The 26,832-nt window shown below is 34.7% G+C and overlaps 1 protein-coding gene across 18 annotated transcripts in view; it reads left to right on the top strand.

The window, feature by feature from the left end:
- LOC106161180 (uncharacterized) overlaps positions 1-26,832 on the top strand; it is a 60,188-nt gene that overhangs the window by 7,902 nt on the left and 25,454 nt on the right. For 11 of the 18 annotated variants that reach the window (XM_087001286.1, XM_087001296.1, XM_087001287.1 and 8 more), the window contains 47 exons: positions 930-1,066; positions 1,353-1,473; positions 1,750-2,054; positions 2,509-2,768; positions 3,123-3,277; positions 3,630-3,755; positions 5,024-5,149; positions 6,118-6,232; positions 6,570-6,834; positions 7,496-7,525; positions 8,749-8,861; positions 9,030-9,134; positions 9,487-9,779; positions 9,943-10,118; positions 10,357-10,513; positions 10,738-10,950; positions 11,208-11,321; positions 11,509-11,640; positions 11,887-11,996; positions 12,175-12,535; positions 12,770-12,862; positions 13,078-13,277; positions 13,583-13,784; positions 15,126-15,203; positions 16,094-16,228; positions 16,505-16,639; positions 16,780-17,004; positions 17,594-17,702; positions 18,018-18,214; positions 18,427-18,525; positions 18,774-18,911; positions 19,148-19,568; positions 19,811-19,959; positions 20,383-20,584; positions 20,750-21,009; positions 21,225-21,311; positions 21,579-21,686; positions 21,923-22,009; positions 23,247-23,311; positions 23,646-23,849; positions 24,221-24,371; positions 24,569-24,683; positions 24,951-25,049; positions 25,250-25,350; positions 25,654-25,803; positions 26,195-26,269; positions 26,570-26,740. In XM_087001286.1, the coding sequence (XP_086857412.1) occupies positions 930-1,066; positions 1,353-1,473; positions 1,750-2,054; positions 2,509-2,768; positions 3,123-3,277; positions 3,630-3,755; positions 5,024-5,149; positions 6,118-6,232; positions 6,570-6,834; positions 7,496-7,525; positions 8,749-8,861; positions 9,030-9,134; positions 9,487-9,779; positions 9,943-10,118; positions 10,357-10,513; positions 10,738-10,950; positions 11,208-11,321; positions 11,509-11,640; positions 11,887-11,996; positions 12,175-12,535; positions 12,770-12,862; positions 13,078-13,277; positions 13,583-13,784; positions 15,126-15,203; positions 16,094-16,228; positions 16,505-16,639; positions 16,780-17,004; positions 17,594-17,702; positions 18,018-18,214; positions 18,427-18,525; positions 18,774-18,911; positions 19,148-19,568; positions 19,811-19,959; positions 20,383-20,584; positions 20,750-21,009; positions 21,225-21,311; positions 21,579-21,686; positions 21,923-22,009; positions 23,247-23,311; positions 23,646-23,849; positions 24,221-24,371; positions 24,569-24,683; positions 24,951-25,049; positions 25,250-25,350; positions 25,654-25,803; positions 26,195-26,269; positions 26,570-26,740 (7,470 nt within the window). Of the gene's footprint in view, positions 1-929; positions 1,067-1,352; positions 1,474-1,749; positions 2,055-2,508; positions 2,769-3,122; positions 3,278-3,629; positions 3,756-4,160; positions 4,236-5,023; positions 5,150-6,117; positions 6,233-6,569; positions 6,835-7,495; positions 7,526-8,748; positions 8,862-9,029; positions 9,135-9,486; positions 9,780-9,942; positions 10,119-10,356; positions 10,514-10,737; positions 10,951-11,207; positions 11,322-11,508; positions 11,641-11,886; positions 11,997-12,174; positions 12,536-12,769; positions 12,863-13,077; positions 13,278-13,582; positions 13,785-15,125; positions 15,204-16,093; positions 16,229-16,504; positions 16,640-16,779; positions 17,005-17,593; positions 17,703-18,017; positions 18,215-18,426; positions 18,526-18,773; positions 18,912-19,147; positions 19,569-19,810; positions 19,960-20,382; positions 20,585-20,749; positions 21,010-21,224; positions 21,312-21,578; positions 21,687-21,922; positions 22,010-23,246; positions 23,312-23,645; positions 23,850-24,220; positions 24,372-24,568; positions 24,684-24,950; positions 25,050-25,249; positions 25,351-25,653; positions 25,804-26,194; positions 26,270-26,569; positions 26,741-26,832 lie in introns of all 18 variants that reach the window. The other 7 variants (XM_087001295.1, XM_087001297.1, XM_087001283.1 and 4 more) reach the window with 5 other exon arrangements.

The following is a 26,832-nucleotide window of genomic DNA, read 5'->3' as shown; positions in this document are numbered from 1 at the left end:
CATTTTTAGTTATAAATATTTTTTGCATATTTTGAAAATTCTTGTTGATTGCATTTTTACAGCTTGTCAAGCACAAGACTGGTGGCTGTGTCCCTTATTTTGTGTATGTGGGGGTCTATACGAATGCGCTTGCTCCAGCTGGTGGTACAATATTCGGAGGCAGTATCGCCTCTCTGATCCTCTAGTTTTTTTTATTTTAAGGCAGACATATTTTTTTAAAATTCAAAATAAGTTTTTGATTAATTTATTTACTTATATTATTGTCTTTGTGGACATGCATTTTAATCAGAAGCTTAAGTATTCCAGTTTGAAACAAGTTTATAAGCACTTTCTCACTTTAAGATTATTTTGTCACTAGTATGTTAGTATAAAGTAGTCTAAAATCACCCACAGATTTTTTAGCAGTATCCTAAGTCTCACACATACTTTTTAGTGAAAAAAATGAAAATAAACAGGATTTACAAGCACAAACACAATTAGAAAATGCACAATTACAGATTCTCATTAAAATTTGCTTATAGTTATTAAAATTTTCTTATTTTAAAGGCACTTCACATTCAGTTTTAATCATCTCAAAGAGTATTTAGAATATTTCAATTTGATTTTTTCACAAATCTCAGTTGATCTAAAATATACACTGTTTCTAAGTGCACAAAACTTCCAGGATTTGACTTGTTGCAGTTGAATGTAATAATCCTAATAAATAGTCATACTTGTTTTCCAAAGCTGAACAATTAAAATAAAGAATTAAAAGATTCAGTTCTTTTACATTCGGCAATCAACATCAAGTGCATGTAAGTAAGTGGATACTAAAATGATATATAGTTAAGGGAAGCCATAATGTATAGTTAAGGGAAGAGCATTGTTTGTATAATATTTGATCCATGATAGTTTTTACTCTAAACTAACTCTGTGATCTTTTCTTGCAGGACAAAGATAAATTTGAAGAAACTTATACAGGATTTCTCTTAACTGTGCAAGACTTGGAGAAGTTCCTTGGGGCCTACCTCAATGCTGTGTTCATGAGGAAAATGAAAACACAAGAGGGGCTACAAGTGATAACCAGGTAATTATACTGCTTCAGTATTATATGGTCTCAATCTAAGCATTGTCCTGTGATTTATGTCATGTGTTTAAAGGGCATGTATTCAGCCTCTTAGACTACTAATAATATTTGTTCTATACAAGACATGTTTTTTAAATAAATTAAATTTGAAATTAATCTTTTAGTTATTATAGAATTGTGATGTTTATATTCATTGCACCTTTTGACTTCTAGTTTATAAATGGCATCTTTACTTGTGATAGAAAGTATTATTTGAAATTTCTTTTTTTTTTTCTTGTTTTTCTAGATTTACACCAATCATGTTCCGTCCAGGTATCCGAACTGTGATAAGTGAGAAATTTGTTGAGATGTTTAACTGGTATGAGGGAGATTTGGAAGAAGTGGCAAAAATGTATGAGAAACACAAGGTAATTAGCAATGACACTGTGCAAGGCATTAATATGTCTTCATTACATTGTTGTTCACTTTGGCCTGAATTTAACATAATCATTATGATTAACTTGCTATCCTGGTTTGATCCTTTAATATTTAATTTTGTTTTAGCGCTTTATCTTATTTCCTCATGAAAGTATTATATTTCATCTGCTTTGAGTGTAACTCAGAAACCAATTCTCTTGGAGAGTCCCTTAATTGTATCTGTTGTATTGTACATCAAAAATTGATGTTTTTGAAATACATATCAGGATGCCCCTCAGATGCTCCGTAATGCTCCTCCAGTGGCAGGAGCCATCCACTGGTCCAGGCAGCTGCTCAAACGTATAGAAGACCCCATGAAGGTCTTTCGTGAAAACAAAGCAATTACGCAGCTCAAAGACTTTGGCAGAGTGTGTAAAGTCTACAACAGACTGGCTACAGCTTTGGTGACTTTTGAAAGTCTGTGGTTTAGTGACTGGAAGTCCAGGATAGAGCAGGCCAGGGATGGACTCAGAGCCACTCTGTTTGTACATCACCCAGAGACCAAGCAGGTGGTGGTTAATGCTGATGAAAGGTATGTGGACAAAATGGGGGTAAACGAGGCATGTTCTCAACTGTCCTAACTTAGATCAGAAAAGACTAATTTACCTCGCCAGACTTTCCCATTGCTTAACATGAGGTTTAAAACCATATGGAAGGATGTTGCTAGTACTTCTAGTGTAATCTGGTTGTCTGGTTATGTCATTTAGTCAGTGTCTTGAGTCATTGTAGTATGGTATCTGCTCTTCACTCTTAAAAATTACTCCTGCTCTCATTTGGCAAAATGTCTATAATGTAAGACTTGCTAGCCTGGAAAATTTCTTGCTTTGTGGTTCTTTAGCCTCATGGCATGTATCTTATTGATAGTTATTTGACAGAGCTGAATTTCTTAAATGGATACGATTTTGGAGACAACAGAATATTTTTAGCCAACACAACTGCTGTGTCATGTGAATAAATACTTTAACCTAATGTTAACACTTTTTCAGAGTGCTGGAACTTATCCATGAAGCCAAATGGCTAACCAGGCTGGGCATAGAAATCCCAGAATCTGCTCAATCTGTCCTGAACCAGGAGGACCGCTTCAAGAGCTACAAGAGTCACCTAGAATTGTGCCTTCAGGAGTTCCACAGTGTGTGCAACTCCATCCCTGAGTCTCTCAAGCTCTTATTTAAATCTCACATTGAACAAGTGCAATTAAATTTCCAACCAGGGTTGTCCACATTGGCTTGGAACAGCATGAATATAGGTATTGGGTTTTTCTATGGTAGTTATATTTTTAAAATATGTATCATGCATAGGCAAGAGATTTCTTTTGAAGGAATTAAGACTTTTTATGTCTCATTCTCTTATGAACAATATTAAATTTATTGTTTCAGACATTGCTGTAGTGTCTTTGTCATGCGTCATAAAAATGTGTATTTTTGTGAATAATTTTTTCTTTTTTTTAACAAATTTTTCTGTCAATATTGTTTTTTTTTTTTTGCAGCGGTAATGTCTTTTAGGACAGTGGTTGTATTTATGATCAGTTTTCTACCTTTGAAATGTATGCTTTGTTTATTTTGTAGTTGAATATTAAACTATATTTTCTTATGCATTTCAGATGCCTTCCTTCACCAAATCCACACAGCTACATCCAAGCTGAAAGCACTGGTTGATGGTGTGAACAATATAGTAGATGTGAAAGTTCAGACAACCATTGATAAAGTTAATGCCATGTTCCTGTTTGACTATGATTTGGCTTTCTCTAAGTCTTGGGTAAGTTTTATTTATAATTTTTATAATGTCTTGTTAAAATTTAGTCACCAAGTTATTATGCATTTTACAAAAGGTTTCAGTCTCAGTGCTCTTTGGTCTGATTATTTGTGAGCCAAGAGAAAAAACAAAGAAGGTGATATACATTTTAATTCTATGTGTATGATAATATACACATTAAATTGGTAAAAATATGTGATCTTTCTCAAGTGTGGTGACAATAAGTTCCATTCAGTTCCAAGTCTTTTGGTTATGAAATTGCAAGTCACATGTTTGATAAAACAGTAATTTTGAATTACTCTAAGTTAAGGCTGAGGATCCTCCCTATTCTCTAAGTTTTGATTGTTCTTTCTAGCCTCCCCAAGAATTCATAGAAGTCATTGTGCAAAGTGTCAAAGACAAGGCCAGGGAAATGTATGGCCATGTGAGCACCATTGAGAGGGGCATGCATGAGATTGTTACCATGCTGACCAATAGAAAGGTAGGAGTAGTCATATACTTTCTTTTTATTGTGAAATACTTTACTGTTGGTGTTAAGGACTAAAAAAAAAAAGAATACAGTAATATACTATCCTGTTCTTGTTGAAAGAAACTTCATGTTTTACTCTTTTAGTGGTTAAAATTGATGTGATTTGTACCCCATTTTTGCTGCTGAAAATTAACTAAACCTTTTTTCAGGTTCTGCACAAACACTTACATAAAGATATTCAGACCATTTTAAGTTTCACAAGGATCTTTCCATTATCTTTCCTATCAGCTTAGTATGCATTAACACATTTGCTTTTCTTTCATCTCTGATAATTCCTTTTAAGCACATTGTAGTTTGCCTTTAAAAGTCTTCAAGAATTCACCTATTCAAAAACAAAACACTCATTAATACTTTCAGGATGGACCCCAGGCTCCAAAGCCTCCCTCAAAAGTTTCTTCGAAATTGTCCAACAAAGGGAAAAAGCTAACAAAGGTTTATAATCGATTTGAATGCATGCTTTCCATTGAGTTTGAATCTGAAATTACTGCCTTTTTGAGCATTTCTGATGTGGATTGTGTGTAAGGCAACATTGGCACACACTGTTTTGAATCTTATGCAAAATTTTTAAGGAGTTTGGACTTACTTAGAGACATGAAACAGGTTTAACTTCATCATTTGACATCAACAGACAACCAGTTTGCCATATGTGGAGTTTTATATTCCATGTATGAGGTCCTTGATTTGTACTGTTGGTCATGCAGAAATGTATCAGACTTGTTGCAAAAAGTGTGCAGAAGATTGTGCCAATGTTACCATTTATTAAACCTGATGTTGAATTTTGAAATGAAAATATAATAACTGTATGAGAAAAGGTAAGTGATGTGATTGATCATTTGATTTTGTTTTGTCTGAACTTATCCTCATTATGATGAACCTGCATGTGATTGGATTACAGTGTGTGGATTGATTAAAAACAGATGCAGAAACTTAGTAATACACATCTGACAACTTTTCTTATTACCCCTTTACATCTGCAATGCACAAATCTTTTACTAACCAGTATTTCAGGAATCTGTTATTTTTCATTTTTTTTTCTTTTTTTTTTTTTTTTGCTACTGTTTTTTCTATTGCAGCAAGCATGTTACAGGTCAGAATTACCAGATTTAAGCTTACCGCTTCATTCCTGCTGCCTTGAAGAACAACTCTTGGGGAAATTCAGAGGCTGTGCCTTTTCAAGATTTACAACTAGGCTTTCATTTTAAAACATTTTCAACTTCCAGCTGCCTTCTTTTAATGTACTAAAGAAACTCAATACAATGAAGCGCAAATGGAAGAGAACTATCGAGATTGATGAAGAACAAGCTGAGAAAGAAAAGGAGAAAAGAGAACGGAAATACCTGCAAATGGTTATTTGGACATTTGTTACTTATTTTGATAACTTTTGCACTGTTTTAGCATCCACTTTGACCCACTGTGTACACCTGTTTTGCCACTGTGTGCACCCACATTGAACCCACACTGTCCACTGACTGTGCACCCTGTTAACATCATATTGGTTGTGAAGTGATGTTTTTGTGTAGTGAATCTTAGCTTAGTATTGTTATGTATTTTTAAGATACCTGGAGCACTATGCAGTTGCTGTGATTTTGATTTGCCACATGAATTCTTTGTTGTTTATGTTATTTTTTAAGCTTAGCAAATAGTTATAGAATTCATAAGCTGTACATTTGAATTTGCGAAGTCTTTGCATACCAGGTCCATATAGAATTTGATTATTCTGTTATCTTTTAGAGAATATGAAATTATAGAAGAAAGACCATAAACTTAGAAGATCTCTTGCTGAAAAAAAAATTATTTAACATAATGTTTATCCTTTTAAATCTATAAGAAGTGCAAAGGCTTTACATTGGACATAATCAGCATGTTTATTGTTATAATGGATTAGGAAATAGATATCACTCAAAGATGTAATTTATTTTCACTAGAATACTGTAGTAAAATTGTCATTTTTACTGTATTGCTATGCAGCTTATGAAAGTTAGATAGTTTTTATTAAAATAGATCTCAAGAAGTTAATTTGTTAGTTTTGTTATCGTTGTTAAAAGTTTTGTAATAATGCAATAGTATTAGAAGTTTTATTTGATAACTGTTATATTATTATGTGAGTAATTAATACTTTCATGTTAGTAAAATGTAGTCTTAAATTACCACTTTTCCTTCTACTGTGGTGATATCTGGTCAGGATCAAGTCTTTACTTTTTAGATAACTTTAGGTAAACTTATATATTCTCACATAGATGTAATGATTTGAGTAAAGGGTTTCTTCCTTGAAACACTATTTGAGAGTTAACAATGTTCTTGCTGTTGTCTTTAGGCTGACATCCCCATCCCAGCGGGTTTCAAGTCCAACAAGGACAAAGAAAAAGTGACCACCCCAGGACCTGGGATGACACAAGAAGAGGAGGAAAAACTGATCAATGATATTCTCAGTAAATGATAGCTCTTTTATTGATTCTATTACTAAACAATCAAGTAATCAATCCTAATGCTTACCTGTTATAAGAAAATTGCCAATAAAGCAAAAGGAAATTGGCCCTTATACAATAATTTTATTAAAATTTATGTTAATAGGTGCCCAGTATAAAGAAGACAGTTTAAAGGTCTATCCCACTCAACTTCATTATATACCAAAAATAATGAGACAATTTTAGAGGAGTCAATCTTTTAAAGTTCTCAAGTAGAATATTCCCAATCTGTAACTTTGTATCTGAATGTAGAATGAGAATATTTCACAATTATTTGATCTTTCTTTGTTCTTCCCATCAGATCACTACTGCGCCCAAGTGTATGACGCAGTGCTGAATTCCACCAGGAGGTCCCTGGTCACCATTGCTGAGGCATGTGGATGTGACAGCGAGACCATACGAGTTGTCAGTGCCATGTCCAACCTGTCTGAAAATTCAGACCCCCAGTCTCAGCCTGCTAGCAGACCAGCATCCAACATGAGCAACAGGAGGCCAGGAAGTAGCTTGTCCATGTTGTCCAACATGACCTGGACAACTGAGAAAACTCATGAGCAGACTTACCTGCAGTAAGTGTTAATGTTGTTCATAAGAAAAGCTGTGCATCTTCTGTTTGTTCATTTGTGCCATGATTGAGTAATAAACTAGAAATAGACAAACTTTTGTCACAGAATGGTCAAGAGGTACCAATTGCAGCTCTTTCTTAGCCCCCATCTGTGATATTAGCCTGTCTATTTCAGTGTGTTTTAGTCAGAAACTTTTTGGGATACATTTACAAAGAAGTGGTACTTCTTTCAGAATATGCAAGGTGTTTTATTCTTGTCATAGCTTTTTGTATTAACATTATACCATATTATTATTGCATGACTGTAGGAACCATTATTTATCTTTATTAATTTTCATTGTGTTTATTTTTAATTGTGCACATGAACATTAGCCACATATAAGTCTAACAGCTTATTTGCCTAAACTGTTTCATTTGTATTAATACTTTTTGTGGAGACTTTCTTCCATATTTTAACTAACAAAGTAGTTACTTTTTGTTTAAACACTCTTTGTCAAAGTGATTTTTATTTTACCATTAACCATTTTAATGTAATTGTTTATGAGTATATATGTTTTGTATTTTGTACCTCCTCTTTTATTATATTATTCAAAACTGTGCACTTCATCTGTTTGTATTGTGTCTAACTGCTGGTTTCAAACAATTAATCCTCTGTTGTTCAATAGACACTTACAGGATGATGTGACTTACTTCAGGTAATAATACTAGTAGTGGACTGTAGTGGCCAGAAGTGGACCATAGTGGTCTTCTCGCTCTGTGCTGTGTTTCTACTACACACATTATATCTTTTATTATGACTATCTATATGCCTCTTTAGTATTTTAATACATACACCACACTTGCCCTTGCTGTTGATTTGCCAGGGGTGTGTACTGTGCATTCATGTGACTTAAATGTCACAAATCTGCAACCTGATGGTCAATTGAGATGCCATTTCCAAAAAAAAAATAAATAAATAAAGCGATTATTGCTTTGACTTTGTGTATGCTCCCTCCCTTTCACCTCCTCCTGTCTTATAAATACTGGACAATGCTTTTGTGAGAAGTTTGTTTGATTGAAAAAAATCAGATTGGATTTTTGAGTTTATCCCAGCATTTTAAAAATTATGCTATTCACCTGTTTCCACAAAATAATTTGCCTGTGAAAATAAGAAGAGACTTGAGTTTTTTCCCCCTCTGCAAGATATAAGTCACATACCAATGCTTGTTGCTTAAAATCCTAAAATCAAAAATGGTTACCATCTGGTTGCAGATTGACTTTTTTCCTAATATTGAACTTTGACCTTTTTGCTCTGCTGTAACTTTGGCAGTTTACTCTTTTGCATGCAGTTTGATCAATTGCCTGTGGAAAAATCTTCTTTGAAGTCTTTCAAGATGACTGAACTTAGTTATGATTCTTTTTGGAGGAGTAAAGACTTATTGAAATCTAAAGCAATGTAGAAATATGAAATTTAAATCTGAAAAGGGGAAATATTGGTTTTCTATTTTCACATAGATATTATGGTGTAATTAAACAACAATTAATATATAAATATATATATAGACACTATACTGAGAAAATCTGGCTTTATCTATGGGTACTTCAGTAAGTAGGTTTAAATGAGAGTGACTGTTTTATGTACTTTTTTGATGTTTTGTTTGCTATTGAATGCAATTCACAAAGTAAAAGTAGCAAAATAGCATTTTTTTTTAAAAAAATTTTGATTGCAGTTGAATTATTAAATTTTTATTTTTATGTAGTTCATTTATATTCATGATTTTAAGATTTGTATTTATAAAATATCATGATATTTACATCCATAAGGCCAAATTCTAAGAAAAAATGATACATAATTTGTTGGTTGCTTTCCCAAAGGAATGTAAATTAGTCACACTTGACATTTCACACAGTGGAAGTAAGTTCATAACTTTACTTTCAGATTCAAAGTGAATGTGAAGTTTTCCATTCCAAACATCATCATTGACCCAGCCTTGGCCAGTATTCAGACCGCTGTCACTGCAGTGGCTGCAGAGGTCCTGGAGGTGGCTAAAGGTAATATAACTGACCAAGTGAAATTTTCTATTCTAAGTCTTAAAAATGAAGCATGCTTTAGAATTAAAAAAAAAATGATTTAAAAAAAAATCATTTGAGGCAAGTGCTTTGTTCACTTAATCCCAGGTATGTTCAAGATTATACATGGTAAATTTCATGTTGTCCTAGGTATCTCCTGGTCAAGTGGTCAGGTGGGGGTTTCCTTCCACACAGCTATCATGGAGGACGGCACTCTACAGGAAATCTTGGAACAGATCAAGGGCATAGTAGAAGGTAATGTTATTTTGATTTCATCCACATAAGCATCTTTTTGTCAATTTCAGCATTTTCTTTTGAGATATGATTTATTATGTATATCATATAATTATAGTTCTTTTGCTGATATTCTGCAATATATACAGACAAAAAAATGCCTCTTTTTTTAGCTAAATTTTCTTATAAAATTTGGTGTAAAATTATACAAATTATTTTGTACTGGTATAAGCATAGCAGTGTAAAAGATTGACTTTTTGAGAAAGCAGATTACTGATATAGTTGACAGTCTATGAGGATGAGCAGAAGTATATGATACTGTTAGTTGGATTGATATGAACACACCCTGATAAGATTTGCATTTTAATTTCAGATCTGGACCTCATAGTGAAGCAACATCTGTTCCACTTCAGTCTATATGACTTCTTATGGAAAGATGATATGCATGGGAACTACCAGGAGTTCATCAGTGGGGATCCAGGCCTCTTTGCCATCAAACGGGAGGTAGAGAGACTGCTGCGTATTGAGAGGAAAGTGACCAATATTCCAGAAGTGTTGCCAGTGGGACCCATATGTTTGCAGACAGCACCCATAAAAGATGCTCTCCATGGATTTGCTATGGCTTGGAAGACCAAATATGCTTCAGTATTACATGAAGAAGCCAAGGTAAAACTGACATGCTTTCAATTTTATGATTGCATTTTTAAAATACCATCATTGATATTTCTTTATTTTGAATGTCTACCCTCTTTTTTCAGATCATTTTTGTGGATTATTTAGTAGGTTATCAAGTATAAAGTAATTCTTTAATTGTCTTCTAATTTTTCAGAAAAAGCTAGATGCAGCAGTACTCTATAGGTACAATGTACGTCAGCGTCTTGAACTTAATGTCCAGACACTGGACCAACTGAACAGTACTCTCCACTTGCTGGAGGAGGTCAGGGACATGGAGAACAATGTAGATGACATCTATCTCCCTATAGAGACCATGTATGCCAAACTTAGGTAAGTCTATTGATGATTGCTTTGTGAAGTGTATCTTTTCAGTAATCAGGAAACAGTACTCATGCTTTACGCTGATTTAGTAAGGCGGTATAAGAGAAATATAAAAAAGCAGTTATTTTGTTTTTTCTCTCTTTTTTTTTTTTTTTGTTATTCAGTCCCTAATTAAAATAAAAAATAAAAAGTAGGTTAAATACTTGACATGTGTAAGAGAAACCATATGTTTTGCATTCATCTGTAGGGAGTTTGAGCTCCGCCTGCCTCGTAATGAGGTGGAGGAAGTGGACCACCTACGTGACAAATGGCAAGAGCTTCTAGAACTTACAGAGCAAGTACGACATGATCTGCTGAAAGAAAAGAGAGGTGCATTTGAACAGGAGCTGGACAAACAAGTCAAGGTAATACTAGAATATGAATACAATTGTAAAAATTGATAGATTAGGCACTTGCAAACAGAGTAGTAAAGCAAACAACATTTTTTATGTCAGATAAATCTATTTAGTGCCTTAGTAAAGTCACTCTGATAAAACAGTTACTAATTTATTTTGCTGTTAAATATTATTTAGTTTGACAAGCTGATTATACATGCTCCAGCAATTAATTTTTATTTATTATCTTCCAGACATTTGTAGTGGAGGTGATCCAGTTCCGCAATGCCTTTGATGCCCAGGGTCCAGCTGTGCCTGGTATACCCCCAGCAGAGGCTGTCCAACGTCTGCATGACTTCCAGCAAAGGTACACTCTTTATGATGCCAAGAGGAAGACACTGGATTCAGTCTCCAGACTCTTTGGAATTGTGTGTAAGCCTTTCACTGAGTTGGACAGAACTGGAGAGGTAAGAAGAGATGAAAATCTATGAATTAGTTTTCTTTTTTGCTTTGTTTTCAAAGACATTCATTTTGGATCACATTTAAATCAGTCTATTCATATCTTTAAATGAGCATTAATAGACTGAAGAGATATTGATATATAGCACATTAGAAGTAAAATTTCAGTTACTTCAATACAATTGGATAGCTAAATCTCATACTGTAAGTGTGGCTTGTTGTCAACTACCTTGTGCCTCACCTTTTCTTTCCTTTTTTTTCCCAGGAACTTGATCTTCTAGGTCAGTTGTATGGACTGTTCCAGAAGTTCATACGGTTTGACAATATCTTCAGAGACACGCTGTGGGCAGAGGTGATTCTGGAAAATGACAACAGAGAGGTATGGAAATGTTTCATTTGATGTAAATGTATGTAAGGCAATATTTATATTTGTTAGTTGTTAGTTTTTTGTCCATAATTTCCTGTTTTTCTTCCAAAAACAAAACATTTTCTTCCTTCATCTTTTAATGTGTTTAACAAAATATATGTGTTTTCTTTATTAATTCTTCATGAAATTGGATTTCCAGGTGGAGTCCTACTGGGATGAATGTCTTGCCTTGCCCAGTAAACTCAAGGACTGGGATGCTTACAATGACATGAAGAATTCCATTCAGCAGTATTTAGATGTATTCCCCTTACTGCATAGACTGGCTTCAAAGGTATGATTGGTTTCAATGAGAGGTAAAAGAGTATACAATATGTGGACAACTATATTGGTTAATAAAAAGATTGATAAAGACCCCTCATATCATTATAAAATATGATGCAATTAAGTTCCCCCCCACCCCCCACCCCCACACACACACATAATACACACACTGATTTTGTTACCAGTAGTTACATCAAGATAATTAAAAATTTATATTTCAAGCAATGCCATAAAAGTGAAAAAAAAAATTTTCCAGGAAATTCGTAACAGACATTGGCTGCAGGTGATGTCAGTGACAGGAAGTTCCTTCCAACTGGAGGCCAATGTATTCAAACTCTGCCACCTCCTTGACATAGGACTGATCAAGTGAGATATCTGACAAATTTTAAAGACAAGGAGATTAAACATTCTTTCATCTTGGCAATTTTGATAAAAATTCCTGTATTTTTCCCAGGATAAAATGTGTTGGTTTGATTACAATTTGTAATGGGCAATAACTTATGGTGGAAAACCAATTCAAATTTTTGAATTTAAACTTTTTCAGACACAAATCAGAAATTGAAGAAATCTGCTACTGTGCCAGCAAAGAACAAGAACTAGAAATCAAGATGCGTATCACTGAAGAAGAGTGGACAGAACAAGTCCTTACCTTTGAGAACTACAAAAAGGCAGGGCCCATCTTTCTGGACAAGACAGTGACTGAGCACCTGCTGGAGCAGCTGGAGGACGCCCAGGCCCTGCTGGCCAATATGCTGACCTCTAAGTATATAGGTCCACTGAGGGAGGAGGCAGCTAGCTGGGCAGAGAAGCTGAAGGAGGTGGGGCTAGTACTGGAGACCTGGCTGGAGGTGCAGGATCTGTGGCAGTACCTGGAGGAGGTGTTCAGTAATGCTACCACAGCCAAGGTACATGTGACTTTGTATATCATTTTATATGATACTTATTTTATTGGAGATATTTTTATTGCTAGCTACATTTTGTTAATCTGTCTTATATGTGATAATACTTCTTGTTTATGAATTTTTATGATATTATGAAATATGTGGATATAAAAAGTTTAGGGAATTGTTTACAGTTTCAGAAATCATTTGCATTATATGAAAAAAGTTGTATTTAATTTATGCTTGTCATATTATTAGGAACTCCCTCAAGAGGCTAAACGTTTTAGTAGAATTGACAAAGGATGGGTAAAAATGATGAAGCGTGCCTACGACACAAGAAATGTCCTACAGGTATGTTTAGTTATTATGAATGTCAGTAAACATAGAGAATGAAAAGCATGTTGCACCTGACAGGATTTCTCATTCAGAATTAAAGTAAAAAATGATATATGTTTCAAAACATTCTCCATTATAATGCTTGTAAATTTTTTAAAAATACTTGTCTTACTTGTGTTGGATCCTTGGGTCAGCTGATTTCTATGTCATTCTATGTCATTTCCTTGTAGTGCTGTTATGGAGGTGATGTCCCAAAGGGGGTTGTTCTAAGGCACATCTTTGAAGAACTGGAGATCTGCTTCAAGTCCCTGATGGGTTACCTGGACAACAAGAGGAGAGCTTTCCCCAGGTTCTACTTTGTGTCAGACCCAGTATTGCTGGCTATGCTGAGCAGACCTTATGATCTGGAGTCCGTCAGACCTCATCTCAGGTAGGTGGTATGGTGAGGTGGGCTATGGAGGCTCTGTGCTCAGTTATGATATCACTTTTCTGTATTCAGCATGTTAAAGAGAACATTTAAGTAGCGTTTTCTGGTTAGACATTATGATGGTTAGATGAAAAGGAAATTTGTCATGTTGACAGAAATTGAAACCGGAAACATAATCTAGTACCATTCTTTAGATTTCTCCTTTATTTGAAGGCTTGATTTTTAGTAACAGCAGTGGTTTAGTTTTCTGTTTAATATCGAATATCACAACCTAAATATAATATATTCATCATTTCTTTCTTTCACAGAACCATCTTCACCAATGTGTATGATGTGAAATTGGAGAGAACTGAACCACTGAGCAGTGAGACAGAGTCCGTGGCCAGATCAGAGACGCCATCAAGGCGTAGTCGTACCCCTGTACCTGGTGAGGGGTCCAGAGCTACCTCCATATCTCCTCGTATACTGCAGACTCCAGCTAAGATAGACAAAAGGCTCACCCAGATCCATGTAAGTATTGTGCCATGACAGATCTCTGTTTTTGGCACAATATTGGTACTTTTGAAAAGTGCATAGAACCTGCAAACTGCCTTGAACCAGCTGATACATGATTTTGTGACTAAAAGTTATCTTTTTTTGGTGCATAAAATTACTAAGGCAATCTGAAAAAAATACAGTTTGTGGATTTAAATTGATATCAAATGCATTGTCTTAGATAGCTGAAGAAATTGGTTGGTGACTTGCAGGTTTTGTGTATATTTTTCCCTGGAGTTGTAATATCAGCATTTATAAGAGATTTGTAGAACACTATTTAAAATAGAATTTAAATAAAAATGTTGCACTTTTGATTTGTTTGTTTATCACAAGTAATTTGTGTGCATTTAATGTTATAGTTATTTTAATTGTTCATTTTTTTCACATTGAAATTCACTAGTACACTTCGTTGCACATGTTACAAGTTGAATTGTGTAGTAACTAATTAAGATTTGTATTTTGATTGCAACTTTTTATTCATATTTGATATTACTATTTTGTCTGTATATATGAAACTTTCTAAACTTCAGCTAGATGTTGCTTTTAAATATGCCCTATTGCAAAATAACTAACCACATTTCCTTGTGCTTTCTACTTTGTTAGACAATTTCCCTTTGTCATTTTCACTGCAATCCCTTCAACTTGTTAGTGCAGTTTTTGCAGTGTGTCATTTTTAAATGCCTTGATATAGTTAGTAAAATATGATATCTCAATATCCTTCTTAGTGTTGAAATAAGCTTTTTAAAAATTAATAGAATCAGACTAAAATTGTTTAATGTTCTTAAATTTTGTGACTCTTTTGTGTAGCATATACCTTATCCAAATCATTTCCTTCTTTTGTGGTGAAATCTTAATATAGTACACAAACATAAAACAAATTTGATTTGAACTAATTCATTTTAAAAACTGACACTTTATTGAATATTGTGACTCTGTTGTGTAGCATATTGCTTTTCCAAATTATTTTCTTGCTCTTGTGTTGAAATCTTAATAGGATACATAAATCTAAAACAAATTTGATTTGAACTAATTCATTTGAAAACCTCACTTTTTATCTAAAATTCTTTAACAAGAAAAACTTTTGAGTGGAATAACACCATTCATTCTCATATTAGGTTTTTAAACCTAGGATTTAGTTAAAGCCATAGATAAAGTCTTCTAAGCCATAGATAAAATCCTCTTACTGATCTGTTCGAGATGACGTAGAGAACAACATAGACATAGTAGACATATTAGCATTTCAATTTGATATTGACATTGTCACGTGACAACTAACAATAGTCACAAGTATCACATTTGTCCCATAACGCACCACAGGACAAAGACGAGAAGGGTACTGAGGCCTCCCCAGCTCTTCGAAATGATCGCAAGTTTAAAAACAAAAAGCGCCAGTCAGTAAGTAGTGCACTGAGTGACCTGCCCCATACTAATAGCCTCTCCACTTCACATTGCTTCAGCTATTGATACACACAGCAATCCAGACATTTTTATGTTTTTCTCTGATTAGATGTAGTTTCTGTGAACAAAAATTATTGCCTTTGTTTAAACAAAGTTTATACTAAAGTTTTGAAAACAAAGTTGGTTGAAACATACTTACAGAGAAAAGCATTGAAAGGTCAATCTTTTTGAAAATTGAAATTTGAATATTGTTTACCTAGATGAATATTGTGATTTTCAATGTATGAATAATGACATTTTTTTGTTTTTGTTCATTTTATTAGAAGTGTATAAGTTACATATTAGTATATCTGTGAAATAGAACTTTTAAACTGTTAGTTTATGTCACTTCCTTAATGGTATCTAAAGAATAGAAATTAATATGTTAACACAGTATACATTGCAGTAATTATTTGTCAATTGTAAGCTTTATTCATCACTTACTATGTGATGTAGTGAGCAATGGAGACAATAGATGATATGTAAATCTGCATGGCTTACCTTTAGCGAGCTTTGTGAAAAATCTATATACTTTTGCATGCTAGATATTGTATTTTCTTAGTGTTCAGAACATGATTTATGTTTTGTATGGTCTAATAGTGCAGCTAGTTTGGTTGCATGTCACTTAACAAAAGAGATTGAAGAAAAAAGAAAAAGAAAAAAATATTGAAATTTGAATTTGCATGCATTGAATTTGAACATATTTTATTGTCATATGTACATGTGTTGTTGGCTTGCAGTATAAAACTCACAAAAATATAATCATTTTAATAAGCATCACTTACATACAAATCTGAAATAAGAATATTTTCTTGGGTAAATCACACATTTGAAATCAATTTCCATAGAACATCCACCCCAGCCTGATGGCCCATACTGCCACAGTGCTGCCCTCTGAGCAGGTTGCAGTAGAGGAGACTGTAGTACAGGAGGCAGTGGCTGTCACCAGTTTGGAGGGAGAGATGCTGAATCTCAATGAAACAGTACGTTTTTTTATGTCCTTACTATTGTAAATGTATATACTAAATACATTTGTATTAAATGCAGTGCAATACAGTTAACCCAATACTCTCTGCATATTTCAAGCACCACATTTATTTCAGCATTTTCCTTTTTCAAGATTGATAATATTTAATTATTTGTCATTTACATCCACTGATCGTTGTAGAAATATATTAAAAAATTTTTTTTCAAAAGTACAGTAGCTGATCTGTTTAATAAGTGAGCTGTATAAGAGTTTTCCATTGTTTACTCTACAGATTTCCCTGTCTGATGGAGTAGAGATGTGGTTGCAGCAGTTGAGGGAATCTGTAGGGATCACACTCCATGAGATGTCTGTGTCTGTGTGCCAGGAGGTCAATGCTAATGTCACCATGGACGAGTGGGCATTCAGGGTAAGACCTCTCTCTGTCTCTCTTTTTCTCTTGTTTTTTTATTTGCCTTCCTCATTTTGGGTCATTTAAGAATAAAACTGTGGCTAAATAGTTACAGATTATTGAATGTACTTAGGTAAAGTTAAACTATTCTCTTCCAGTACCCAGCCCAAGTTTGCAGAATTGGCCTGTTGTATTACTGGACCAGGGAGTGTGAGCAGGGCGTACAGGAGATTAAATATGACAGGAAATCCCTGAACAATATCTCCAAGAAGTTCCAGGGAGCCACCAGTAAGCTGCCAGCCATGTTAGTCCGGAACCAGTGGCGCACCCTAGATGAGGCCATGATGCCAATGCATCGGCTAAGACTGGAGGCCATGATTACTGTGAGTGGTTTAAATGCCATGTTCTAAGGATTAATGCAGTGACATTTGAATATATTTTGTGGTTATATTCTTGGCTTTTTTCATGACAAAATGTAAATTTCACTGTAATTTTTAGTCTGCCACAAGTACTGCCCGCACGAAAACGCAGTAGATGCTCCAGCGCAGTAGACTACTGCAATCATACTGCAAATATGCCTCAAATCTGCTTCGCATTGGGAGCTAATTAGCATATTTGAAACATGCTTCTATCATGCTGCTAATCTACTGCATTAATGCTCCTTTCTGTACAAACCTATGTATTTTTTGGAGTAGAATTGCAGTAGGCTATACTGCATTTCTACTGCAAATATGCTCCACACCACTACTGCGTTAATGCTTTGCTACTTCGATACCACTGCATTTTTGTGCGGGAGTATTTAAGGTATTTAAATAAGATTTAAATATATTTAGATTTAAATAAGGGAAATATTCTTTAGAATATTGAAAGTGTTGTCCGCTGTTTGAGTGAATTTGATAATATAAAAGAATTAAACAAAAACCTCTTTGTATAGATGATAATAAAACATATAATACAAATTCATATTTTTAGTACTGCCTGTACTTGAGAGACAGCATAGACTACATGAGCAATAGAAAGCTGAGGGAGACCACAGACTTTGAATGGAGGAAAAATGCCAGATGTTACCTGCAGGAAGTCAGTAAGTATCTATGGCCACCTCACCTTTTTTTTCATATCTTTTTGAACTCTCACAGGTAAACATAATTAAAAAAGATCAATAGGGTTTTCCTATTATGTTTTGAATAAATTCTCTGGTAAAGCAGGGTATGCTTTTATTAAAAAAAGCTTAGTAAACCATAGTACAGTAAAGCTTTGCTGTTGATCTACTTTAAAAGATTTTAGGCAGTGTAACATTTAGGTACTTTACTCTTTGTTGAAACATAATATTGCTGTATTTAAGTCACAAACATCAAGAAGAAATGTGGCAGTGTTCATTGCATTATGATTATTTCAGGTGAGGAGACAGAGCCAGTCATCTACATGCTGGACACCAAGTATCAATATGGCTGTGAATTCTATGGAGCTCAGCAGATGATCACCCCTACTCCCATCAATGAGCGTTGCTTCCTAGGCATGTCCCAGGCCCTGGCACAGTTCAAGGGGAGTGCAATACATGGGGGAACTGGAGTGGGGAAGACTGAGACATGCAAGGTAGCCTGAGTCTAATTTAATTGTCACTAAAAATGTGTTTAATGCAAAAATAAGCTTTTTTAATACTCAGTATGTTTTTTTTTTGGGGGGGGGGGTTGTAAAGTTCTCTGATTTCTTGAAGGCAATATCAAGATTTGTTATGATGTGATACAAAATATAGAACTGGTTTTGGGTAAAAGCTTGTGTTGATTGGTTTTTTCTTTTCATTTCAGGGTCTTGCCCAGATTCTAGGAAATTTCCTTGGAATTTTCCAATGTTCTGAAAAGATGGATCCATCATCTTTAGGCAAGATGTTACAAGGATTGTCCATGGTGAGTTGATAATTGACTTAATTTAGTTTTCTATTTTTCAATTCTTTTCTTTCATATTTATTTATTTATTTATGTGTTCAAGATGAAGATGGGATGGAAATTAGGATGACTTCTATATCAAGTAGATGATAAAAACAGCAAAATCTGAAATATGTGAGTAATTGTGTGAAACATGAACATCAAATATACATATACTTCTTATTCCTTTCACATTTAATATAATATTTACGCTTGAATGTCTGTCTTAGGATGGCTCCTGGGGTTGCTTTGATGAGGCACAGCTGGTGTCTAAGGAAGCTCTCTCTGTATTCTTGGACTGTGTGACAGCCATATTTGGAGCCATCAAGGCCAGGAAAGACTACTGTTACTTTGGAGATGGACAGGAGGTAGGTCTGTGCCTTCTGTGGCATAGGAAACACACTGTGTGCTGTACAGGCAATTTATGGTTTGTACTATGGATACTTTTGACTGATGAGATGTTTTATCATCTACCAAAAATGGAAACTTTAGGAAAACAATTTTAATTATATATCTTTTTTAAATTGAATTACTAAAGTATCATATCAAGACAAAATAACTAACTTTCCAGCATTACAAGATTTGGTAATGTTCTTTGTTTTAGGTAAATGTCAAGAAGAATGTTGCTATCTACATGACCATCAATCCTACCACAGCGCCCCCTAACTTCACCATGCCAGAGGATGTGAAAGCATTATTCAGATCCGTGGCACTTGTCATGCCAGACTACAGTATAGTTCTCAAAACTAAGTGCACCTCAGCTGGCCTCAAAGCACCTGCTATACTAGGTGCCAGGATGAAAATTATCACAGATCTTGCTAAGGACTTGCTGACTCCAGAGTGCCAACATCAGTTCAGCTTGACTGCTTTGACTGGTGTCCTGCAGAGGGCAGCACAGAAGAGGAAGTCTCTCAAGGAGGAGAAGTCATTTGATAGGCTGGACAAGAAGGAAGAGACTCAGATGTCCAGGTCCAACAGCCAGGCCTCTGTCCAGTTGCCTACTATGATGTCAACAAGTCTGACAAGTAGGTGTTGCGGAATGAAATTGACAGTTTTAGTACAATATGCTGTCATTATTCTTGATAATGATGAAATATGATCTAAGTTAAAACTGTTCACTTTCTACATAATATTGAAGCTATATATGTTACAATGCTTTGCGTCAAACAGGGACCTTCTTCGATATGTGTTAAGCAGTGTCACCATTAAATGCTGTGAATTAATTCAACACAGACAACCTAGGCTCAAATTGTCTTTCATTTCTTAGGTCCAGCTCCAGGTCAGAGACAAGCAGACAAGACTACATTGTCCAGGAAAGCTGGTACCCCCAACCCTCTGACCCCAGCAGCCAAGCAGGAGCATGCACTGGTGGGCCAGGCACTGCTGGAGGTCATAGGACCTAGACTCAAGGGAGATGTAAGAATTTACTACCACTCTGATTGATTTTATTAAAGAATATTTTTGTTACACTTAAAGATACAGATGCCAGATTGCAGTCTTTCACTATATTTACCTCCCTAATTTCTGACTACTGTAGGTTCTGGTCAAAGATCACTTTTCAGAAAGTTCACTGTGTGACTGGGGTTACTGTCCTTTTCAAAGTTAGCAGTAAGGTGGTTTTGTTAAACCCCATCTAAATCTGGTTTTGTATTTTTAGTAAGAATTATGCATAATGTAGTTTTGAGGCAAATATTATTTAAATAGTGTGAATGGCAGCTAATTAAAACAAAAATAGAATGGCACATGGACTATTTATTGCATGCAGTTTTACAGACCCTTAAAAATTAATCAGACAAAAAAATGTAGATTATTTCAACAAGAGAAATTTTTTTATTGCAGAACTACACCATTTTCAAGCAAATTGTCAAGGATGTGTTCTCTGGACTCCCAGAAACCACCAAACAAAGTTATTCAGCAAGGTCAAGGTCATATGACATTGAGATGGCTGTGGAGCAGACGGCAAGAGAGGAAGGTCTCATTCCACACAAACGCTGGCTGGAGAAGTGCATGCAGCTCTACAATGTATCACAGATTCATCATGGTACGTTTGATAAAAAATCTTTCCAATTTATTTGATTTTATTGGTTTTATGGTAACACCATACTATTTTATTGTAGCCATTGTCATACTTTTCTCATGAATTTCAGATCCAGATTTTATGTACAACAGAAATCTTGTAATGTATTTATTTACTTAATCACCACAGGTATAGTGATAGCTGGTCCCCCAGGGAGTGGGAAGTCCACCTGTATCCAGACCCTGGTTGATGCCCTGTGTGTGACCCCACGGGGCCTCTCCAGGCACTCCCACAGCAGTAAGGGGACGGCTATGGCAGAGAATAACCACAAGCTGCAGAGAATCAACCCTCTGGTTGTGGATGACCTCTCTCTCATGTTTGGTTATATCAACCAGAACCAGGACTGGGTGGATGGGATATTTACCACTGCTTTGAGGAAGTCTAACAGGGTAAACATAATTTTATAAAGAAAATGTTTTAAATATCACTTTCCCCATCAACTAAATACTAAACATATGTGAATTCTGCATAGTTGTGTCTGAGATTATTTGAAATGGAAAAGTAATTTTGATATACTATGCCAAATATTCTAAACATTTTATGGTACGTATTGAAATAAAACATATATGCCAAGAACTGACTGTGATTATATTTTATATTTCAGAATCTCAGCACCACGTGGCTGTGTCTGGATGGCCCACTCAATTCTAACTGGGCAGACAACTTCAGCAGTGTCTTGGACATTGGCAAGGTATGGAAATATTGATTCAGGAGACAAATTTCATAAGTAATTGTGCTGTTACAGTAATGAAAAATAAATCACTCCACCAGAAAATTGATATTAAATGTGCTGTTTTCTTAGAATAGATATTTAAAAAATATGAAGGGTATAAGAAACTACTTACATTAACTACTAAGATGCTATGCAAAAATAATGACAGATTGCATATCATGAAACTGTTGTTGCCAATATCTGTTGAGTTTCCTAAATATTACATTGAATGTGTACTTGTTCCAGGCAATGCACCTGAAGAATGGTGACCGTCTGTTCCTGTCTGACAACGTCAAGCTTCTGTTTGAGACCTCAGACCTCAGTCAGGCTTCCCCAGCTACTATAGCAAGGACTGTGAGTCTGACTTCATGAAGAATTCCTCAGCTTTGGATTTATAATTGCACAACTTTCTTTGTGGATATTGATCATCTGGAATAATGAATTTTTGCAAATGTTTCATTGTATTTATAATTTAAAGAATTAAGACTTATAATTAAAGAATTAAGTCAAGTTTGATTAAGATTTTGTATCTTAACAGTTTTGTAAACTTATACATCATGTCCATGTCATTATTTTGTTTCTTCACCAAGGGTATTGTGTATGTCGACAAAGACGTCGTTGGCTGGAGACCCATCTCAAAGGCATGGCTGGAAAACAGGACACAGCAGGAAGTGCATGTGCGTCGTGTTACGTGATAATGCATAGGGCACACATGTATAATAATATGCTTGCACCCATCTCTCTCTTGTCACCTTCATTCCTTGGATCAGTGTGTGATGTTGACATGTCTGTGTCACATTCACTTTTCTGGTTCTGTGCTTAACTTTTCATTCCTACTAATTTAACAGAACTTTATTATTAACCCTTCCTTGCCTCTTTGTATTGTCTAAAGATGGTGAATAAGACATTAGTGTATTCCTCTAAAAGATAGATTTGGCCACTTTTTTAATTAGTCATTTGTTCAGACATTTTAAAATTGCAAAATCAATCTATCTGAAATTAGCCATCTTTAGACTGTGATCTTGGCTTTTATTGCACTAGAATAAAAAAAATTACTAACCTGCACCTTATTAACCCCTTCAAACTTTCAGTTTTCCTTATTTGTCTTGTCTGCCAGTTTTATTTTCATTGGAATGTAAATGTTTATTTAGTGGTCAATTTGTTTAAGTTTGTATTTGATTTCAGACCTTTTTTTTTTTCTTTTTCCAGTGGTAAATTATTTATTTTTTCATGTATTAAATTAAGTTATTATCATCCTTTTTTTAAAAAAAACTTAAGTTAAAATTTGAAAAGTGTGTTTTTGATCCATTATTTATTTAATTTTTTTAAGAACTTGGATTATGTTTTGTTATTTAACTTTAAAAATTGCTGGTGACAACGACAGAGAACTGGTATGCTAGTCTATATGGGTTATAACGTAACACAATTCATATATGACTTTCTAGCGTGTGATCTACTAATAACTATGTAGTAATTGGAAAGGAAGCTTCTACCTAGCTCTATTTAGCATAATATAATTCCTCACTTTTTCTACGCACTTTGAAATATAACTTATATGTCACGTCTGTTTAATTCAACAAAAGCTTAAAGTCTGTTTCTTATATAACCTACTGCTTGTAGTATTGGTAAAAAATTGATTTGCATCTTGACCCAAACTAAAAAGTTATATTGTGGTTTGATATTAATGAAAGCAAGTGATACTTTATTTAATACATTTGTAAAATAGTAATGGATATTTTTATCACTTTTTATATGGTCTCTTAAGTTTTTTCCACTTAATGCAAATGGTCTTTTTAGTAATTATTGTATAAAAATGCATTTTTGAGCATTTTACAAACTTAAAAAGTGTGTTGCCTATTAAAAACAGTAGTATACCATGTAAAATGCATTCAAGCACCTAGAGATCTGTTGTAGGTTTTACAAAGAGCATTTGATAAGACAGTGGATGCTGTGTCGCACTATGTCCTGGCAGAGGCCAAGTAAGTACATTAATGAAGCAATCTTTTTATTTTCAGTCTTCTGGTACTCCTATTCAAATGCATTTTGATGGTTCTATTTGAGTCATTTGATTAGATTATCAGATTTGAAAAAATACTGAAATTAAGTGAAGCATTCTATATATATATATATACATACATATATATATATATATACATATATATATGTATGTATGTATGTATGTATGTATGTATGTATGTATGTATGTATGTATGTATGTATGTATGTATGTATGTATGTATCAAAATGATACTGATTAAAGATTGCAAATATTTAGGAAGTTGAATTAATTTCATCAAATTCTTTTTACTTTAGACCCAAGATGCGACTGAGTGAAGTGGGCATGTTCAAGACCTGTCTCAACCTGTTGTCAGCCATGTTAGCAGACAACATTGAGATAGGTGGTGAACTACACATAGAGAGACTGTATCTGTTCTGTCTGATCTGGTCATTTGGTGGACTACTGGACAAGGGAGACAGGAAGGGATTCAGCGATCTGGTCAAGACATTGTCATCTGCGTAAGTATGGTTTAGGAAAAGCCTTAATTCTCCTGGTCAACATGAGCCCCTTCTGGTGTCAAGGGGTGAAATGCATGTAGGCTATGGCTGGTGACTTAAAGTTCCTGTTCATGCCATTCACTTTATTTACTGTTACTTTTCAGTGACTCTCATTATGGATTCTCTCATTTTGCAGTGGAATTATTCAATTGGCACATTTTTATTTTGTTTTAAGTGGACTGTAATGTTGTGCTACTCCAAAATATGCTCACAGAAATGCCAAAATTTATCATATCACTCAAAAGGGGAAATCTAGAAATCATTCTATTTGCAAGATAGCAAAACAGAACCTTTCAGCATATTTTGAACATAATCCCCATTGTTAATTCCAGCCTCCCAGATGATGACCGTGATATCTGTGTATTTGACTACTATGTAGATGAGTCAGGAGAGTGGGACCCCTGGGTCTCTAGGGTACCAGAGGCCATTTACACAGACAACAAGGACATCTTGGGACAGGTGTTTGTGGACACTGTGGACACAGTAAGTCAATTACTATCTAATTGAATTAATTATGTTTAGAAAGTTGGACCCTGGTGATTTCAGAGTACATGAAGCTTTCTATGCAGATTAGATTTGAATTTTTTTATTGAAAGTTTTTGCATCAGAGTAAAACTACTCTGTTGACACTGCTTCTACTTGAGTTATACTATTCTTATGAAAAATATAATTTTCTACAGATCCGCACCCGTGTGTTCCTGGAGTTTGCCTGTGCCTCAGGACAGAATGTGTTGCTAGTAGGACCTCCAGGCTCTGGCAAGACCACCATGGTCAATGAGTTCATTGATGCCCAGGGTGAGGAGGAGGATTTTTTTATATTTAAATAGAAATGCAATATTAAGTAACTCTTCTGTTTAAAAAAAAAGTTTATTATAGAATATAAATGAAATGGCTAAATATGGATGGGAAATTATTTATTAGTCCAATTCATGTGAAGCAACACTAAGTTGTCATTCACATTATTTTGTTTGATTTCTTAAGTTCAAAATTTCATTGGCTTTGGGACAGAAGTATTATCTTCAGCAGGCTTAAACCTTGTTATATTGTCTTTTGTCCTTGCAGACAACCAGGTTCAGATAGGGAAGAGACTGGTATACTCTGGTGCCTCCACAGCCAAACAACTACAGCAATTTATTGAAGCTAACATATACCACAGACAGGGTATCTACACGTGAAAATTCAGAATGTTGGGCATGGGAACTAGTTTCAGCAAATAAAAACATTAAAATTTTAAGAGATAAAGTCTTTGATAATCATTTTTATACACGAAATTGTCACTTCCTTGATGAAGTGATGTGCCAACAGCGTATAAATCTTTATTTTTCTTTAAAGAGTCTTTACTATTAAATTTTTATCTTCAGGATTTGTTTATGGTGCCAAGGAGAACAAAAGACTTCAGATTTTCATTGATGACCTCAATATGCCTGTAGCTGACAGTCAGGGAGTGCAGAGATGCAATGAGGTAAAAAACAGCAACTTTATTCATTTTTTGACGAAAACAAAAGCTACCAAGAGAGATGTTATTCATTGTTGATAAATTTAGGCAAACAACTACTGTCTTAAACCATAGAAGTCATTCTATTACAAAGTTATTGAGTGGTATAACTCTTGATAATGGTATGCAGATTATGGATTCAATTGTATCAGGATATATGGTGGTAATGTAATACTTATTGCACCAACAAAGTAAGTTATATTTATTTAAGTTACAGAGAGTAACGTTAAATTCAGCTTTTAATTTTCAATTTCAACATTACTCTTTCAGCTCCTGAGACAACTTTTAGATGACAGAACTCTCTGCACACTACAGAAGCCATTTGAATGGAGAACCATAGAAGGCCTGATTATCTTTGCCACTATGTCTATGAGTGAATATCCCAGTGCCAAGAACAGAAAACTGGAAGAAAGGCTGATGGTAAGTTGCTGTTTCTTTTAGACTGAATGAATCTTGGTCTATGCACTTGTGTATCTCTGTTGACAGGTAGTGAGAGGAATAAGAGATATTAAGATATATATTTGTTCAGATTGCTGTTTTTATTTGTTATTTTTATTTTTTGTGAACTTGGATCGATTCAAACTTTCTCTTATGCTTTGGATCGATTTTTAATGTCTTTTTTATATGGTACATATTTTCTATAATACATAAATAAACACAGTCTCCTATCATATGAACATAAAGACCATCCTCTAGGTTATCCTCAAAACATTCCAATGAAAAGGAACATTTAAAAGATTATATTCAGAGGACTGTTAAACTTGAACAGCCTCTTTCCATTGTTTAAACTTATCTCTTGTTATCTTTCCAGCGTCACTTTGCTGTGTTCCACCTGCCATCCCCCGTGAAGGATGGTCTGCAGAGAATTGTGAATGGAGTACTGGAGGTGGGTGATCCAAGCTCATAGTATAGAAACTTCTCTATTTATACATGTACTACAATATTTCATGGTTATTATGATTAAAGAAATGTACAGAGGTGGTGTATCTGATGTATTAAATGAAGAACTAATGTGGAATAGATAATTTTATTAGAATCAGTGGGTAAGTTTTCAGTGTAGGTTGTTTTAAATAATGTTGTTAGTTAAAGTACATGAAAGTGCATAAAGTTTCCATTCTCAAAGCAGCAATAATCCATCTTGCTTAACTCAGAATTTAAATAATGAATTGTTCTTCTTCCTCCCCAGGGTAACATGACAGCAGGAGACAAGCCAGCTTTGGAGCAGGAACTACACAACTCCATAGTGACCGCCTCCTGTAAGACACTGACCGCTGTCCAAGATGTGCTCAGACCCACACCTATGCCAGGAAGATACCATTACCTGTTCACTTTGAAGGACTTGATCACATGCTTTCAGGTGAGATATCTTTGCCCAGCCTGTAAACAGTTTGATTCTATATTGTGAATAGAATGTACAGCTGTGATTTATTACCTGGGAATCTTTGATGG

Source organism: Lingula anatina, chromosome 1, assembly GCF_051362555.1.
Source record: "Lingula anatina isolate TDL-2025a chromosome 1, LinAna3.0, whole genome shotgun sequence".
Lineage (NCBI taxonomy): Eukaryota > Metazoa > Brachiopoda > Lingulata > Lingulida > Lingulidae > Lingula > Lingula anatina.
Note: the sequence above shows the minus strand (reverse complement) of the source record. Positions and strands in the feature narration are given on the sequence as shown.